The sequence below is a fragment of the Mus musculus genome, chromosome 15 (assembly GCF_000001635.26).
Source record: "Mus musculus strain C57BL/6J chromosome 15, GRCm38.p6 C57BL/6J".
In the NCBI taxonomy this organism is placed as follows: domain Eukaryota; kingdom Metazoa; phylum Chordata; class Mammalia; order Rodentia; family Muridae; genus Mus; species Mus musculus.
In genome coordinates this window covers 8020697-8040001 of record NC_000081.6, presented here as the reverse complement: position 1 = coordinate 8040001, position 19305 = coordinate 8020697, and the positions used below count along the sequence as shown (strand labels likewise).

The window sequence follows — 19305 nt, the reverse complement described above, 5'->3', positions numbered from 1 at the left end:
CTTCACATGGCTGTGGGGAGGAACATGCATTCTTAACTGCAGAACCATCTCTCAGCCTCTCGTGCATTCTTCAAAAGTGAAATATGGGGGGGGGTGTATGTTTCATTTAGTTTCACTGTCTTAACTGAATTGAGTCATTATTCCAGCCCCTGATTCTAGCACTCAGTACATAATGACCAGTCCTTCTTTTTTGCCAGTTAGAAGTTGAATGAAGATGCAGTAAGATCTCTTTTAGCTAACAACAGTTGAATATGGCAGTTGGACTTTGGCCTGCAATTAGAACCCTTTCTTTTTGTGCTGTGAATCTGTTCTTTAGAGTTCCTTGAAGCAGCTGAAGGTAATCTAGCTTGGAGTAACTGGTGTTTTCTGACACCATCCTATAGAAATAGGTCCTATAGAAATAGTGGGTCGCACCACACCCCACTCACTTCCTTGGCCTGTTCCCGGCACTGCATTATACATGTTGGGTCCATAGCCCTCTGCCTACAGGTTCCATATCCACAGAGTTAGTCAACTGCAGATTAAGACAAAGTATTGGACAAGCTTGCCTGAGAGACCTGAGCACCTGTAGATTTTGCTAACTGCAGTGTCCCTTGAGTTAGTTCTTCCTGGGAATCGAGGGATGATCAAATGATAACTATAAATATAAGTATGATCTTATTCTTTGGAAATTAAGAAGTAATACTAGTAACTACTTGTTTCAAGGTCTCTAGTGGGTATCTTTATGCATATTATTATTATTATTTAATTTTGAATAAATGTTACGTTAGTATATAGGTGTTTGCTTGCATGTGTGTATATGAATCAAGTGTGTTTTTGAGGCCAATGAGAGTGTCAAATCCCCTGGAACTGCACTTATGGATGTAGTTGCTGGGAACCATGTCTTATTCAAGAGTAAACAAGTGCTCTTAACCTTTGGCCATTTCTCCAGTTCTGATGTATAATATTATTTCAATCTATAAGTTAAGTTTTATTCTCAACATTTATTTATTTATTTATTTATTATTTTATTTATTTACATTCCAAATGTTGCTGCCCCAGTCCCCCCTTCCAGAGTTATTCACGCCCCTCCTTCTCCTCTGAGAGGGTGCTTCCCTGGGGCATCAAGTCTCTAGAGGATTAGGTGCATCCTTCTCCCACGAGGCCAGATAAGACATTCATCTGCTACAAATGTGCCGGGGGCTTCAGAGCAGCCCACGTCTGCTCTTTGGTTGGTGGCTTAGTCTCTGGGAGCTCCCAGGCGTCTGGGTTAGTTGACACTGTTGGTTTGATTTCTTATAGTTGGGTGTTTTATCTGCATGTGCCCCACATGCACGCAATGCTTGCAGAGGCCAGATGAGGGCATTGTGTCCCCTAGAATTGGCATCACAGATGGTTGTAAGAAGCCATGCAGATGCTGAGAAGTGAACCCAGGTCTTCTGGAAGATCAGAGAGTGCCTTTAAGCACTGAGGCAGCTCTCCAGCCCCACTGTGTAATACTGTTTTTACAACTTATCCCAATCCTGTGAGTTAAGTATTATTCTCCTTATTCAATGGAGGAAGCCGGGACTCAGCAGAATGACCCAGGTAGCATGAGCATGCTGTGGCCCAGGAACATCTCTGTCTAGTCTTGCTACTGTTCCTGTGTGCGGGTTTTCTGTAATATAAGACAGCGGGGAGCAGAAGGGCTTGCTCATCCTCATACAGCCAGTTAGCAGAGCGAGGGTTTGGATCTCTAGATTTCTGACTCACATTCCGGTGCACTTTTCACTACAGCCGGACACCTTGGCTCATGAGCCCCAAGTGACGGCCCTGGACAGCTGTGTTTATCTGTCTTGCATGTCCCAGCTTGTTTTGCTAGCTAAGCAAAAGGTACTTACAGGATCCTCAGTCTTCACCTCCCCACTCCCCTCACTCTCGTAGTCTCCCCCTTTGCCCTGTGAATAACTTCACAGAAGGAGTTGTGCAATGCTACTAAGCCATCATCTGGTGTCAGAGTGCCTCCCTGAGAACACTCACTTCCTCATGACTCCACTTTACTGTCAGATTGGCTTTCTCTGTTCCCTCTTTGATCAGAATCTTAGTAGTATAGGCAGGAATTTGAAGAGCAGATGTACTACCCCTTGGACAAGCCCTTTCATTCTCCTCAGTACTGTGTCTAATGACTCCTAATCCCGTCCTTTTAACTCTGTGGCCAGCAGAATTAAGAGCAAAGTGGGACAGGAATGATGAGGTTGGAACTGAACATTCTCATTTGAGCACTGGCAAAGTGGACTACAGAGAGCACACGAAAATGCTAACGTTTTTCTTCCTAGCCGAAAAGCAAAGCAGTACCCATGTGGGTTGCTGAAGATGTAGGTCTCCCTCTGAATATAAACAGTGTTGGTAGAGTGGTTCCAGAGAGATGGGACCCCTGCCTGCTTCTACTCCCTCTCCTTAAAGTTTGCTATTTTTAAGATTTTTAACTTCCCTTTGAAAACAAAAATCAATCACCAGAAAACAGTGATAATGCATAGGACCAGATCTCTTAGGCTTGATTGAAGAAAATTAACACTTCCCAATGGGAGTGCTAGTAACAGAGGTCTGTCTTACACGCTAGCAAGTTCTCACAGTCTTACTAAAAGACCTTTGTTGAGCAGTCTCAACTGTTTAATTATCAAAGATTTGATGTGTTTTATGTATAAAACCACAATTGGTCTAAATAGACTCTAATTTTCTCAGTTCCTGATTGATTGCCTAAAATTTGATCTGTCAGAGTCTTACTAGAGTGTAGAAATGTGATGTAATTTGATCAGAAACACTTTAATAAGATTGCTGACTCTACTAGAAGCTATGTAAAGACTATGCAAGCACACAAGCAGCATCCTCTGTCTCTGGGGCTGACGGACAACATTCGAGGAGGAGCCCTGGGTTGAGATCCAGGCCTTCTCTGAAAGGGCATGGCTGTGCCTCTCACTGGATCGAGAGAGGTGGCTCTGGTTCTGATAGCAATTTCCCCATTAGTGGTAGGCCTTCAGTGGGCAGGGGGAAGAAAGAAAGAGACAAAGGAAAAGGAAAGAACAGAAAGAAACTGAGGGAAAGAAAAAAAAATTTCTCACGCCTTTAATCCCAGTATTTGGGAGGCAGAGGCAGGTGGATCTCTAAGAGCTTGAAGCCAGCCTGGTCTGTAAAGCGAGTTCCAGGCCAGCCAGGGCTGCATCGAGAAACAGTGAATGAACAAAAGGGAAAAACCAAATAAAGGCATCTAGGTTTAAAAGTATAATAAGGGCCAATAGCAATGCTCCATGGTAAATGCTCAACCACCCTGACAACCTGGCTGCGAATCCTAGAACCTGTCTTCAAAGGATAGAGCTGGCTTCTGAAAGTTGTTTCCCACCTCCATATGGTCCTCTTCTGCACACGTGCACAGAGTTTAAATAACTAGATACAAAATGCAAAAGCTACAAAAAGTAAAACCACTGCTAACACCCAGTACAGTGATTTCTAAACCAGGAATCACAGCAGTAAGCAAAAGTGAGGTGACGGAGTTGCTTGTTCTCAGTAGTGGGCAGGGTCAGTTGACCTTGGGGACTCTTGTTTGTGTCATTTGTCAGTGTCTAGACTTCCTGTGGTTGTCACCTCTTCTCAGGACATCAAGGTTGCTCTTTTTAAATTTTTTTTATTACATTTACTTTGTGTGTGTGTGTGTGTGTGTGTGTGTGTGTGCATGCATGCCCACACATTCCATGACATGCACAGAGGTCAGAGGACAAATTGCTACTAGTTGGTTCTGTCTTTTATCAACTTGGGTCCTAGGATGAACTCAGGTCCTCAGGCTTGGCAGCCAGCAAGGTACCCTCATTTCTTTTTTCTTTTTCTTTTTTAAAATGTTGTAGTTAACAAATAAGATACAGCTTTAAAAATTATGCAGATAAGTTTATTGGAAAAGAGCCAGGATATTCATGAGTTGGTTGGATTGAAAGTGTAAGTTTTAGGAGGTTTTGGTAAATTACTGTGGGACATGGGGGGATGATTTTGTGCTTTTTGGAATTATTAATTTTACACTTGTATAACATTTTTTACTGACTATGCTAAATGTAGCAAAAGTATTAAAAAACCCCTCTGTTTCATTAGACTGTTTTGTTTTTCTTTCTTATAGCCATCAGATCAAGTCGTTACAGTACAGTAACACAGGAGACATGATTCTTGTTGTTTCTGGAAGCTCACAGGCCAAGGTTATTGACAGAGATGGTTTTGAAGTCATGGAGTGTATAAAGGGAGACCAGTATATCGTAGACATGGCCAACACCAAGGTAAGTATGGACGGTGTTTAATGGATTTGAGTTCAGGGCTCCTTTTCTCTCCCTCTGCCGTCCCTCCTCATTCCATTCTCTCACTTTCTCCCTCTCCTTCTTCCTCTGCTCCACCCCTCATGCACTCCCTCCCTCTCTCCCCTCTCCCTCCCTCCCCTTCTACACTCCTTTCTCTCTCCTCTTGCTTCACTGACCATCCCGTCTTCCTTCCCTCTTTTTCCTTCTCCTCCTCTTCTTCCTCCTCTTCCACTTCTTTCTCCTATTCCTTCTCCTCCATTCTGGGCCTGCCTCAGTTTTCTGAGTGTGGGGTTACAGCACCCTATCCTATCTGGTCAGCACATTTACTAACAAGTAGTTTCAGTTGTCATGTAGTAATTTCTCCTGAAAGTTAGTATGTTAAGTGAGTGCTACTTTGCTGCTTCTCACAGTTGTGTGGATTGTTTGGGAGGTTTTAGGTAGGATAGTGTCACCAGGCCTCCCTCAGATGGTCACAGTTGCTGTACAAGCCCGTGGCCTCTTTGTCTCCTTTCTCCCTCAGGCCCTGCCCCTCATGTGCCTGCTCTCACTCTGAGTCACCTTCCCTCTGTCATCTGCTTGTAGATTGAGCCTTCTTCCAACATGCTGGAAATTGTTTAGTATAATATACTTCATAGTGTAATTTTGAGTTCTGTATTTGTGAACTCACCTATATACTTAAACTTTTTATAACCCCAGATTCATACACATTGCACCTTCCTGGCTATATGTGAATGTGTGTTTACAAAGAGCAGCGAAAATGTGACTCTGAACAAGATAGCACTATCTTTTATTTCCTGTCTCAGAACTTGGATTTTAGTCAGGGTTCTTAAATGTCTTTTGTTGATGACTTTGGTATTTTAAATGACTCCCTGACATGACGTTGAAAGGGCTACGGTGCTGTCTGGTGTTCTCCAGCACAAGTCTGTGGTATGTATTATAAAGACAATGCTTGTGTCAGTCAAGCTATATTGAGGTACAAGCTAAATTGCCATTGACTATGAACCCAATGTTAATGAATCAGCAATATAAATTAAACAAGGTGTCCTTAAACACAGACACATATCAAATAAATTATGTATTGATCGGTTGAAAGTATGACCAGAGACTTTTCGGAGCCCATTTAAATGCTTATTCAGCATACCAAGATGATAACACACGAATGAGGAAAATTGGCTATAATCTATTTTAATTGCTGTGGGTGAATTATTAGATTCAGCCGACATAATGTGTTTTCAGATTGTCCCATGTTGAACCTGTAGAGATGCCTGTCTACAGGGTAGGATCACAATCTTTTGTTTATTGGTAGATTATTAATGGACCCTGAACATTTGGTAATTTTCCAAACATTTGAATACAATTTAAATATTAATTTTATACTAAAACTGCAGTGGTGACTTGACTTTTTTTTTAATATTTTTATTATGTATTTTCCTCAATTACATTTCCAATGCTATCCCAAAAGACCCCCATACCCTCTCCCCAACCCCCCACCCACTCCCACTTTTTGGCCCTGGCGTTCCCCTGTACTGGGGCATATAAAGTTTGCGTGTCCAATGGGCCTCTCTTTCCAGTGATGGCCGACTAGGCCATCTTTTGATACATATGCAGCTAGAGTCAAGAGCTCCGGGGTACTGGTTAGTTCATAATGTTGTTCCACCTATAGGATTGCAGATCCCTTTAGCTCCTTGGATACTTTCTTTTTTTTTTTTTTTTTCTTAAGATTTATTTATTTATTTATTTATTACATGTAAGTACACTGTAGCTGTCTTCAGACCCTCCAGAAGAGGGAGTCAGATCTCATTACGGATGGTTGTGAGCCACCATGTGGTTGCTGGGATTTGAACTTCGGACCTTCGGAAGAGCAGTCGGGTGCTCTTACCCACTGAGCCATCTCACCAGCCCTGGATACTTTCTCTAGCTCCTCCACCATCCAATAGCTGATTGTGAGCATCCACTTATGTGTTTGCTAGGCCCCGGCCTAGTCTCACAAGAGACAGCTATATCAGGGTCCTTTCAGCAAACGCTTGCTAGTGTATGCAATTGTTTGGAGGCTAATTATGGGATGGATCCCTCAATATGGCAGTTTGACTATTTTTTTTTTTAAAATGAATTTATCTAGTGTTTTTAAAATCATTACCCTGCAAAAAGACGGTTCAGTAAGTGTTATCACTAGGGTTTCTATTGCTGTGAAGAGATACTATGACCTTGGCAACTGTTATAAAGGAAAACTTTTAATTGTGGCTGGTTTACAGTCCAGAGGTTCTGTCCATTATCGTCTTGGTGAGTATAGCTGAAAGTTCTGTATCTGGATCGGCAGAGAGCAGGAAAAGAGTACCACACAGAGCCTGGCTTGAGCACCTGAGACCTCAAAGCCTACCCCAGTGACACACTTTCTCCAACAGTGCCGTACCTACTCCAGCAAGGCCACACCTCCTCGCTGTGCTGTTCCCTGTGGGCGGATGGCGCTGTTTTCATTCAAACCGTGACCCTGGTTAAATGTGCTTGCTACTGTGCCTGCAAACCGGATTTCAATCCCTGTGCCCCACATGGTGGAAGGTGGGAAGCAAACGAGTAAACATAGTACTGTGACCTGCACATGTTCCCCATGACACATGTGCACCCATATCAACACGCATTGGGGTTAATAGAAGTAAGGAATTACAGTAGCTAGGGCTCTGGACCTCAAGATGGCAGGAACATTATTGACTTAGCTATTTCCTTAGCCTGTGGTTTGAAATTGTGCTTATGATGACAGCCTAAGCAACATTTAGTCAAGAATGTAGGACATCAAAATGTTAACTAATTTATCAATATATATTAAAAATATTACTATATATGTAGCTGTGCACTATAGCTCACCTTATCCTACCAATATTATCTTTATTCTGACTTCAAAATTGCTTATTTTGCTTTCTCTATTAATTGACTGTCTAGAAATATTACTGATCTCATTATCTTTGGCTTGAATGGTGGGTTTCACAAAAATGACAGGTTTTATAGGATACTTAAAAAAAAATTAAGCCCCCTTCCCAGTTCCTAGAGAAATTAGTAGATTGTGGTTTTATATGCAGATCTATTGTGGTAAAGTATTATATACTTAAGTATGAAAAGGCTTTTCTAGTTTAGTGTTAAAAGATTTTATTTCTGTGTGTGGGTGTGGGTGTGTGAAACAGAGAGAGAGAGAGAGTGAGAGAGAGAGAGAGAGAGAGAGAATATGAATGAATGAGAAAGGAAGTTTGAATGTACACTGATACCACTGCATGTGTGTGGAGGTCAAAGGGCAGTTTTGGGGAACTGATTTTTTTTCTATCCATGAGGATCAAACTTACATTGTCAGGCATTGCTGGTGACACTCTCACCTGCCCAGCCATCTCAGTGGCTGTTTTTGTTTGTCCTTTGAGACAGGGTCTCACTCTGTAGTTCCTGCAGGCCTCAAAGTTTCACTCAGCCTCATGGGGGTTAGTTACAGACATGAACCACCATACACAGACTTTTATTTTATTTTTGCTATTCTTTGCATGATTTCTATGTTTATTTACATATACATTATAAATATATGTGTTTGTATTTAAGAGCACTTAAGGGTTATTGAGCCAGGCATGGTGCCACATGGCTGTAATCTAGCACTTGGGAGTCTAAGTCTAGATTACTGCAGCAAGGTAGAAGACAGCCAGATCTTCATAGTGTGTTCCAGGCCAACTCGGGCTACAGAAGGAACCCATATCATAACAAACAAACAGCACTTACAGGGGCGCATAGACAATATTTACAAGACTGTAGTACACTAAAGTCTAATATGTGTCTAACACTAGTTCCTGTTGACCATGGAAAAATGGAAAAACCCCAAATTATTTGTAATTCTACTCAAATCCAGTTGCTGTTAAAGTTTTAATTTTAATGTCTGTTTTTATCTGATGCATCTGAAAACTCGTCTTATGTCAGAGAGTTGATCTCTCCCTTAAGTCTTGGAGAAGTTAGGTATGCCTACCTCAGGGCTGTGGTGGAATGTATGGAGTGGTGTTTGAGCCTTTCCTGGGAGATGTGCATAAGTGACTCCCTCTGTAGGTAGGGCACCAGGAACAGACCAAAGAGGAGAGTTCACCCAAACCTAGCTTGGTGAACCCGTGAGTTTAATTTGGGGAATGGGTGAGAGGTTTCAGGATAATGGACGACAATTCATCAGAGGCCATACTATCCAGGAAAAGTTCTCCCTCCCAATAAACTCTGCACTGCTCCCATAAGCTCAGGCATGGCGGGAGCTTCATGCAGTTAGTGTGCTGCCTCTTGAGGGATTGTTAATGGGCCGAGTCTTGTGAGGTTTCATGTGGGTAACCACAGTGTCTGATTTCAGGAGGGTAGCAACCGTGTCGTGCCTGTGGGATAGAGAATTCCCTAATAGGGGCAGATAGAACAACTTACTTCAGGCAGAGAATACTAGTTTTGTTTGATACTTGTTGGATTTCCCCATGAAATACATTTTGAAAATCGGGTTCTGTGATGGTGTGTGTTTGAAATGCCAGTAAGCGGAGGAAGATGAGTGTGGAGCCAGTGTGGATGACAGAGGGAGAGCTCATCTGGGAAACAAATCATGTATGCTTGACTTCATGAGCTACCTTGCTGTCTATCTAGGAAAGTGGATTGTTACTTTTGCAGGTTTAGGTAGCCAGGACAAGAGCAATCAGGAATCATTTTATAATCAATATTTAAACCATTCAAAAGGAGTCTTTTAGCAACTGTGGTGATAGAATAATGAAATACATTTATCCTAAACCAGAACTTGGGCACATTTCTTATAGTCAGAACATATTCCTTGTTACTTTCCGCTCTCTAGCACACATTGTGCTTGGTGTTCATATGGGGCTTCTTGGCCTCACGCCTGGAAATGTGTGGCTGCTAAGCCAGCATAATATAGTAAACCAGAAGTTCTCACCAATACAGAGTTCTACAGAGTTAAAGGCAAAAGTGTTTTAGTGGGTTTTTAATAAGTGAATACTTACTGAAGTAGTCATAATCTCATCATTAATTTTCTTGTATAAATTCATCCAGGGTCTCACGTCTTTCCATTATTGGCTTCAATTTCTTTCAACAGAAAAGCAAGTCTGTACCATTTGTTTCTTTATTATATAACTAAACTGAAGAGGGTTGGTTCAGGCGATCGTGAACATTTGAATGTTTGAACCTTTTAAGGGGAAATTTTCTTTCAGTGAGTGGACTTCCATTGTGGGGAGTAGAAGGGAAGGAATGTTATAAAAGCTCTATTTATTTTTATTTTATTTTCTACTGTTCTTGGATCTACTAGCTGAGCTACTGAAGGGATTGTATTTATTTTTAAGCACACAGGCAGTCATCCTTGATGCCTAGCCACTCCAAATAATTACCCTTATTACTTGGAGAGCAAATATATTAGTCATATCTTTTTAGTAGTAAATTATTTTCCCTAAAATGTAAAAATTTTAATATGTATTAAAATAACTGTGAATTCTAGGTTTATTTTTATTTCCTTAAGCAGCTTTTTTCCTTAAGCAATTTAATGTTTTTCTTTTCTTTTTGTGATGGTGGGATAGAATCAGGAGCTCATACGTGCTAGCAAGTGTTCCATCTTAAGCTGTAACTGTTGGAGTTTAGGAATTGTTCCACAAACCATACGCACACCAGTTAAGCAAGAACAGGTTACTGAATGCACACCCTAATACTGAATGTTCAGGACCACAAAAAGGACTCTAGAGCCTAAATGTGGCATCAGCCTTTCCTCAGGGAAGACTTTTTTATAGGAAAAGCTAGCTTCCAAAGTTTAAAAGCAAGCAGGGAAGTGGTATGTTTTTGGCTAACTAGACAAAGAATGATCAGCTGTCCTTTGGGCTGACTGGTCCTAGGTGAAGGAAGGAAGAGGTGTCCAGGTACTGAACCCGGATTCCAGTACATTGAGATACCCGAGGACAAGTGATCCATCAATCTTTTTGACTTATTAGTAACATTTCTCAGTGTCAGCTCTGGATGATCACTTCTGGGAAGTAGAGTCCCAGAACCGGAACTTAATTTCACCTTATGACCTAAATGGAGACTGAATACAAAATGGCTCCAGTTATGTTACAAAGAGGAGGCCTCACCATAAACAACAGCTGATGGTCTTACTAATAGATGAAACTCCATTTTTAGTTTTTTCTTTCTTCTTTCTTTCTTTCTTTCTTTCTTTCTTTCTTTCTTTCTTGTTTTGTTTTGAGACAGGGTTTCTCTGTGTAGCCCTGGCTGTCCTAGAACTCACTTTGTAGGCCAGGCTGGCCTTAAACCCAGAGCTCTGCCTGCCTCTGCCACCCAAGTGCTGGGATAAAAGGTGTAAGCCACTATGTCTGGCTCCTTTCTTTTTTTCTTTTCTTTTCTTTCTTTTTCTTTTCTTTTCTTTCTTTCTTTTTTTCTCTTTGGAGTGGGGGCTGAGTTTCTTTGTATAGTGTTGGCAGTCCTAGAACTAGCTCTGTAGATCAGACTGACCTTGAACTCACAGAGGTCAGTCTGTCTCTGCCTTCCAAATGCTGGGATTAAAGGCATACACACCGCCACCTGGCTTTAATTGGTTTTTCAAGGCAGCCTATTTCTGTGTAGCCCTGGCAGTCCTGAAAGCTGCTGTGTAGACAAGCTTGGACTTGAAATCAGAGATTTGCCTGCCTTTGGCTCCAGAGTGTTAGAATCAAAGATGTGTGCCACCAATGCCTGGCAAAAGTACACATAATGATTTCACATATGTTGTGATTCATTTTATTTTGTTAACCAAAGCTTTTTACCTAATAGACACTCTTTAGTGCTGGATTCTGAGCTGTGGATGTATCTGTATCATTTTTGGGGAATCTGGGTTACTTTCTTACACTCTGGTGCAACAGAGAGTTTTTTTCTTTTTTCTTTTTTCTTTCTTTTTTTTTTTTTTTTTTGCCATCTGTAGACTTTTAATAAAACCAGGTAAAATATCAGTTCTTAAGAAACGATAGACACTCAGTAGGGTTGTTGGAGGCAATCTGGAGCGATCTTTTTTTTTGATTTTTGTTTTTTTTTTGTTTTTTTTAGAAGAAAACAACAACAATAATAATTACAATGCAATAAAAACAGAGAAAAAAAATGAGCCAAAGATCAAAGCTACAAAAAGCACAAGCTTTCAAAATGAAATTGTTTCCATAATAAGAGGCATAGAGAACTTCCTTCCTCTCTGTCCACCCATACACAGCTAGGAAAGGTCCCATGAAGATTCAGCAAGCAGGTGATTGGCTGACTGCTCTCCACAAACACAGTCCCTGCTGCCACCTCGATCCTTAGCCTGTAATCTCCAGGAGCGTCTAGTGCACTTTTGTTGGTGCCCTTTGGTCGGTGGTGTTCGGTTAGGGTAGCCCAACTTGCAAATGAGGCCACTAGGCCTCCCTCTGGCCTCTTTCCGACCAAATTGTTGTCCCTAACTGCTCTTGATAGAAATTCTGACATGGCACCCCTACAACTTGCCGATCATCTGCTGTTTGCCTGTATAACCTGATGCAGTGGTAGCTCCGAGGTGAGCCATTCCAGGATCATGGAGCAGAAAGACATACAGACCAAAAGTTGACGAGCTTAGAAGAGGGTCCACAGGGGACAGACAAGGGTCATGGGGCCTGAATCCTGAGCCATCCAAAGATCGTCGCAACAGAGAGTTCTAATACATTTCCTGTTCTGTTATTCTTTATTTCTCCAGGGACTCATTGCTGCTTTCTTTACCTTTCCTTTTGGGATGTGGAAGAGAGAGAGAGAAAGAGAGAGAGAGAGAGAGAGAGAACTTGACTCAGTTTTTTCTAGAACTCAGTGTATAGATCAGGGTGGCCTCAAATTCATAGAGATCTACCTATTTTGTTTGCCTACCATGCAATGGTGTTAAAGATGTGGCATCACCAGGTCCTAATATACATATCTACCTTTATTGATTGATTTATTTTAATTTATTTTAAAAGTTTTATTGCTTGCATGTACATCTGTGCACCTTGTGTGTGCCAGGCGCCCGCAAAGACCAGAAGAGGGCATCCTATCCCCTGGAACTGGAATTACAGATATAGTTTCTGAGTGCTCATGTGGGTGCTGAGGCTAGAACCCAGTAAGTGCTTTTAGCTGTTGAGCCCTCAACCCCCATGTCTACTGTTAATATGAAATTCCTTTTAGAAATCAAGATCTGGGTACTAGCTGTATGCATTGTCACTGGGTTGTCATTTTCTCTTATACGCAGAGGACAGACCAAGCAGGGGGGACACACAGAACAAAGTATATTAAAAACCATGCATTCATATGGGTAGATCTGATTTAATCAAATCTCACAGCCTTTCTTAGTTCAGTATTTATAAATCACTTCTCCAGCAGCGAGGAGTTTGGCTTCCAACATCATAAGCATATCTACTCATCTGTTATACATAGAACATAGTTTTGGAATTGCTACATCTATAGCTATTTTTGTAGGGAGACCTCTCAATGTCTCCCAAGAAGCTTCACTCCTCTTGACTGTAGCGATGAACTCTTGAGTATAAAAGGATAATTACCTGATTAAGTTATATGGTACAGGGCTATAGGAAAGAAAGATTATGTTTGTTAGATTTAGTCTATACAGGAGACCACTTAAAATTGATCCCTGAAGCCGGGCGTGGTGGTGCATTTTCATAGTTCCAACTATTGGAAAAAGCTGGGATGGTAGGATGATGAGTTTGGCTAGCTTAGGCAATATAGCAAGACTGCTTTTCTTTTCTTTCTTTTCTTTTTTTTTTGGGGGGGGGGATTGGACTCAGGATTTTTTATTATTATTTAAACGATTTTTTATTAGATATTTTCTTCATTTACAACTCAAATGCTATCCTGAAAGTCCCTTATACCCTCCTCCCGCCCTGCTCCCCAACCCATCCACTCCCGCTTCCTGGCCCTGTCATTCCGCTGTACTGGGGCATATAATGATTGCAAGACCAAGAGCCTCTCCTCCCAATGATGGCCGACTAGGCCATCTTCTGCTACATATGCAGCTAGAGACATGAGCTCTGGGGTACTGGTTAGTTCATATTGCTGTTCTTCCTTTCCACGTTATTATTTAAGACAGGGTCTCACTGAACCTGAATCCATCCAATTCGGCTAGAATGTCTAGCCAGCCAACTCTGGTAATCCGCCTGTCTTTACCTCCGCATCACTGAGATTAGAAGCAGGTTGTTGTACCTGGCTTTTATACGGTGCTGGGATCTGAAGGCAGATCCTCATGTTTGCCTAGCAAACACGTTCTCCAATGCGCCATCTCAAGGGCCCCACAGTCGAGGTCTTTCTGCTCCTACTGAAAGCCCATGCTACTATACTCTAACACAAGCAGAGAAAATCGCTCTGTCAGGAGATGGTGGCACTTGCCATTTCTAGTCTGAGGCTACTGCTAGGTGTAAGCGTGTTTTCAGATGAACCTACTTCTATCCTTTCCATTATTAATATAAAAATTTTCTCTCCTCGCCTTCAGTGCTAAACTTTCCTTTTCCGCTTGATTATTATCCCTACCACTTCTTTAAGGATCATTCTCACTACTTAATATGTTTGGGGTTTTGTTTTGTTATGCAGAATTGTGTTATGTTTCAATTGTTGTGTAACATATGCCACAGATTTAGTGGCTTATCGGACTCCTCATTTATTATGATGTATTTCACAACATGGCTGGACTCTGTTGAGTGTTTCTCAGGCTGGAGTAAGGATTCCAAGAGGATCGATCACATTCCTTTCTTGGAGCTCTGAGGAAGAATCTGCATCCAGGCACAGTCAGGTGCTGGCAGAATCCATGTTCCTTGTGGTTACAGGGCTCAGATTCTCATTTCTCTGCTGTTCACCCATGGCGGCAGGGAGTACTACTCTGAGCTACTAGAATCCATGCTCATTCCTTGCATTGTGTACCTTCAGGGATAGGAAAGAAAAATCTTTCTCATATTGCGTCAGACAAAAGTCACACTAACAAATTGTTACATGAAAATCTTATCCATACTTCCTATTGAAAGAGCAGAGAATCATTATCTTGAAACTTCTAGATATTGCATGATTTGATTGACAGCATCATCAAAGAGTTCACTGTATGACCGAGTACTCTGATCTGGTCTTCCAAGGTTCCACAGCACATATCTTTAGTATTATTATCTTTAAGATTTGTATTCCCTACCATTCTGCTTGCTTCTCTTGTCTGTTATTTGGATAGCTGCTTTCTATGATCTCTTCAGTGGTTTTGTTATGATCAGATAAAGAACAGGATAGCATGTGTGTGTTTTACCTGAATGGAAATGAACCCAAGTGTCTCTTAATACATTATAGCCCTTTGATCAACTGAGGAACTAGACCCTCAGTCCCCATTCTCACTTTATTTAGAATATTGGTGGGGAATTTGAAGGAATGGGGATGGACTTGATCAAAACACATCATTGCACATATGAATTCTAAAACATTAAAAATCCAAATAGTTCTTAGATAGATTATATGTTTGGTAAGTTTTTTCTTATTCATTTAATTCATGATTTATGTTTTCAGTTATTTCAGTTCTTTCTTTAGTGTGTATTGTCTGAATTTCCGGAAGCCACCAGGGAAGAAACAAATAGAAGTGCAGTGATAGGCAACTTGTGGAAATGTTAGGAAGGTTTAATAGGATGAGTTGGAAACAATAAAATATACAGTACCTCACCATGTTGCCTAGTTTTTAAGCCTTGAAAGGGATGAACATGGATTTGATTATTCGCATTTTAAATGAATTAATATGCAAAAGAGGTGGTAAAAACAAACACTAAAAGGGCTCGTGTGTGCCAGCTGATGCCAGTGCAGAGAAGCACTGGCCCGGGGCTGATGCTGCAGATGAGAACCTCTCTCCTCCCCTAATGCTCTCACGTCTTTCCCACCTCCATACCTTTCCAACTTGTGTGGGCTGTCTTTCTCAGAAAACAAACAAACCAAACAAAACAAGAAAAAAAAAAAAAGCAAAAGCAAAAGCAAACCAATAAAACAAACCCAACAAAAGCATGTAGAAAAAATCTTGAGTCTGTTTTGTTTTGACCTACTAGTAATGGTCCTGGGGCCTGCCCTAGAGTGTGGTTGATATAGCCAGTTCACTCCATTGGAGAAAACTGATTTCCCGTTCTCAGCAGGTATCAGTTGCAAGTAGCTTTTTGGTTATGGTGGGACTTTGTGTCCCTTTTGCCTTCTTGGTGCTGGGATCTTATCTGGGTTGACTTTATATGGGGCATTAACTCACAATCTTTATATGTGAATTTATATGTGTACCCATCCTGCTGTGTCTGAAAGACAGTGTTTCCTTGGAGTTCACCATCACTGGCTCTCACAGTCTTCCTGTCTTCTCTTGTATATAGATCCCTGAGCCTTGAATGGAGGGGTTTGATATAGACATTCCATGCAGGCCTGAGTGTTCCAAAGCACACCATTCAGTTGTGGCTCTCTGTGATAACCACCAAACATCTGCTGTACAAACATGCTTCTCTGATGAGGGGCGAGCAGTGATCTGAGTCCCCACCTAGGGTCAGGTTATATGTTATGATGGTCATCAAAATAGTACTGTGTCTATGTGCACCATATTAATGATGTGAACTCTGATTACTTGTATAAGATGGTGTATATCAGGTTTTTCTACGATAAGATTTTTCTTCTTTGTAATTAATGAGTAATTTGCAGAGAGAGAAGAGAGAGTGTGTGGTCCTGTAAATATCATGTTCTGTTTCAAGTTTTCCTCTACTAGTTTTCTGCATCTATTGATGATTCTTCCCTTAAAAATTATTTCTGTGACAATTGCAAATCATTTTACATTCACCAATTAACATCATATGATAAGGAAATGAGCAAGAAAGATCTCTCTCTCTCTCTCTCTGCTTGTGAACACTTGAACTGGTAATTTTCTTTGCTTTATCCGCTTTCTCCCTTCCTTCCTTCCTTCCTTCCTTCCTTCCTTCCTTCCTTCCTTCCTTCCTTCCCTCCCTCCCTCCCTCCCTCCCTCTCCTCCTCCTCCTCCTCCTCCCTCCCTCCCTCCCTCCCTCTCTCCCTCCCTCCCTTTTTTCCTTCCTTCCTTCCTTCCTTCCTTCCTTCCTTCCTTCCTTCCTTCCTTCCTTCCTTTCTTACAATCTCTTTGCTTTATTCTGAGAGCTTGGATTAGTCCCACCACAATTGAGACTTTAAATAATTAGCTTGTTTTATAGTATGCACTCATAGGTTCTTACTGTAGCCAGTGGTTTACTGTACCTTGCTATCATTGTTTTGCTATTGTAACTTTCCCAGAAGTTGAAGCCCCTCCAGCCTGTCCCTGAGCCCTGTAGTGAGATGTTTCATGGTCCCCTTCCTTTTCCAGTGCTGTGGGCAGTCATTTCTCCAGGAAGCTCTGGTTCTTTTAATTAGGAACTCATTGTTAGAGTTTAGGGTCTCTTCGCCGGACTCGCTGTCGTTTCCAGATACTCAGCATATGGAGCAGGAGAATGGCATGTCCGTATACACATAAACACCTCTGTTTATTTTATCTTCACATACGTTTAAAACACTACAGAGTTCATTATGATCCTTTTCTTTCCTCTTTTTCTGGCTGTTTTCTCCAACAGCGAGAAACCTGATTCACATCAGCCTCAGCATACTTATTCACAAGATTAATTCTTCACTGTATTGAAAGCAGTTTAGAATTGTTAATGCATGCCACTGCAAAGAGAAAACAAATGGATTAATTAGAATTCAATACTATTCTTGTCTTAAGCTGAGAGTATTTTCTACTTTCTGTGGACTACTGTAATTAATTACCACAGATATTGTGGTTTTAAACATGATTAATTCCTTCACAATTCTTGAGGTCAGAAATGAGAAAATACAGGTATAGCAGGATTCTATTCCCTACAATGGCTGAAGGGGGGGACTCCTTCCTTGCTTCATTCTCCTAAGGTGATTTTGATGTCCTTGACTTGTGGCTAGATAACTCTAGTGTCAACTTCATATGGCTTTCTTTTTGTGCAATCTACTCTTTTCTTTTAGAAGAACACTCAGCATTATAGTTATATAATTTTCATCTTGCTCTCCCCTCTTCCAGTTCCTCCAGTGTCTTTTCCACTCTCTCAAATTCATTACTTTTTCCTTGTTATTATTGTTTCACACACAGACACAGACAGGCAGGCAGGCAGACAGATAGACATACATGCATATGTGTGCGCGTGCACGCGCGCACCCACCCACCCACCCCCTACTTGAGTCCATTTTGGGCTGCTTGTCTGTAGGTGTGTTTAGGGCTGACTCCTTGGGATTGGCTATCACATCAGAGAGCTCATGCCTCGATTTTCCCTCTGATCAGCCATTGATTGCCTGTAGCTCTTCTCTAGGAGTGGCACCTTGTGAAACTCTCTCTAATCCAGGTTGGCATATCCGGCTGCTGGTGTCATTATGCAGGTCATGTTTAGGCAACCATAGTTTTGAGAATTCTTGGGTGCAGCTTCCCTGTCATGTCTAGAAGACGCTGTGCAGAATCCTGGTGCTCTGGCTCTTTCTGGCTTCTGTAATTTTTTTCCTGAGCTGTAGGAATTACGTTGTAGATGTACCTATCCAGATCCCCTTTATTTCTGAAAATACTGCTTCAGAGATTCCAGGACCTGGGGTAAGGACATATTTTGGAGGCCAGCGCCCAGTACACTGCAGGTGCATTTTTCTCTCTACTTCCTTTTAGCTTTTCATGTCTTCCTTATTGGAAACACAGCAAGGTTCATGTGTTTTCATTCATGTTAGATCTTAGCTTGTCCCATCTATTTTTGTTTGTGAATATGTGAAATTTCACTTTTTTTTCAGAAGCCAAATCAGTGAATGAAGAATATCACGTTATTGTAGAGAAAACATCTTGTGTATTGTACGGATGCATCACCTGTTAATTAAAAAGCCTATGGCCTGTGGCTTAGGCAGGAGATAGAGGTGGGACATTCCGGTCGAGGCTGGAAGAATGGAAGAGCCATCATGAGAAAATGAAAATAGAAAGGCTTCCAGTAGATGGGAACTGTGCTATCTGTGGAGAGAGCTCTGTATAGTAGAGGAAGCAAAAGCCAGGCACTGAAAAGCAGGCACTGAAGGGCAGGCAGCAGTTGGTGCATGTTGGGCAGAAAGGAACTCAGTGAAGTTGTGAGGAAATTAATAAGCAGGAAATGTAGTGTGTTTGAGTTTATTGAAAGATGCTGGAAGCTAGTAGAGGGTTAGAGACGAGGAGTGCGCATTGGAACTGTATCCTGTATTCTTTGACATTTCTTGTGTATGCAGTACGTTCTGGTGGTCCTTCTGAGTCTCTGCATCAGCTACTACAGAACTGTTCTTTAAATGGTCTTCATTGCTGTATGGAACACGTGAGATAAGAATGGACGTAAAGAGACTGATAACATAAAAATAACTGATGAAGAAGCATAAGATAATGTTGGCTTCTAGAGGAGTGGTAGTACTGAAAGAAAAATGTAGACTTGAAGTATTTTTTTCCCAAAGATTTATTCATTATTAAATCTAAGTACACTACTGTAGCTGTCTTCAGGGGCACCAGAAGAGGGCGTCAGATCTCATTAAGGGTGGTTGTGAGCCACCAATGTGGTTGCTGGGATTTGAACTCAGGACCTTCAGAAGAGCAGTCAGTGCTCTTAACCGCTAAGCCATCTCTCCAGCCCCAGATTTGAAGTATTTTTGATAGACTTGGCAAGAGACTGGCTGGAAGATGGAATTTGATTATATCTAGAAGACCAGGGGATTAGGTCTAGGGGAGGATTTAAGGATGACTCCCAAGTTTATAGCTTCACTGGGAAGCAAATTGAAAATGAGTTAGAGACTATAAATCAAAATTTCCTTATTGGACATATGTGTTTGAAATGCACGTAGGTATGTCAATTGGGGAATTAGAAACATGCTCGCAAGTTCAGATACAGAAGAGATCCTCATCTTTTTATCTAGTCCCCATAGGTATTGCTTTAGTTCATGTCTCCTTATTGACTCTACAAGACTCTACCTTGGTGGTCCCTGTTTGTTCCAT

At 41.4% G+C, this 19305-nt stretch overlaps 1 protein-coding gene across 2 annotated transcripts in view; it reads left to right on the top strand.

Moving 5' to 3' along the window:
• Wdr70 (WD repeat domain 70) overlaps positions 1-19305 on the top strand; it is a 226155-nt gene that overhangs the window by 59208 nt on the left and 147642 nt on the right. For both annotated transcript variants that reach the window (NM_001081402.1, XM_017316701.2), the window contains exon 8: positions 4118-4271. In NM_001081402.1, coding sequence (NP_001074871.1) covers positions 4118-4271 — 154 coding nt within the window. The remainder of the gene's footprint in view (positions 1-4117; positions 4272-19305) is intronic.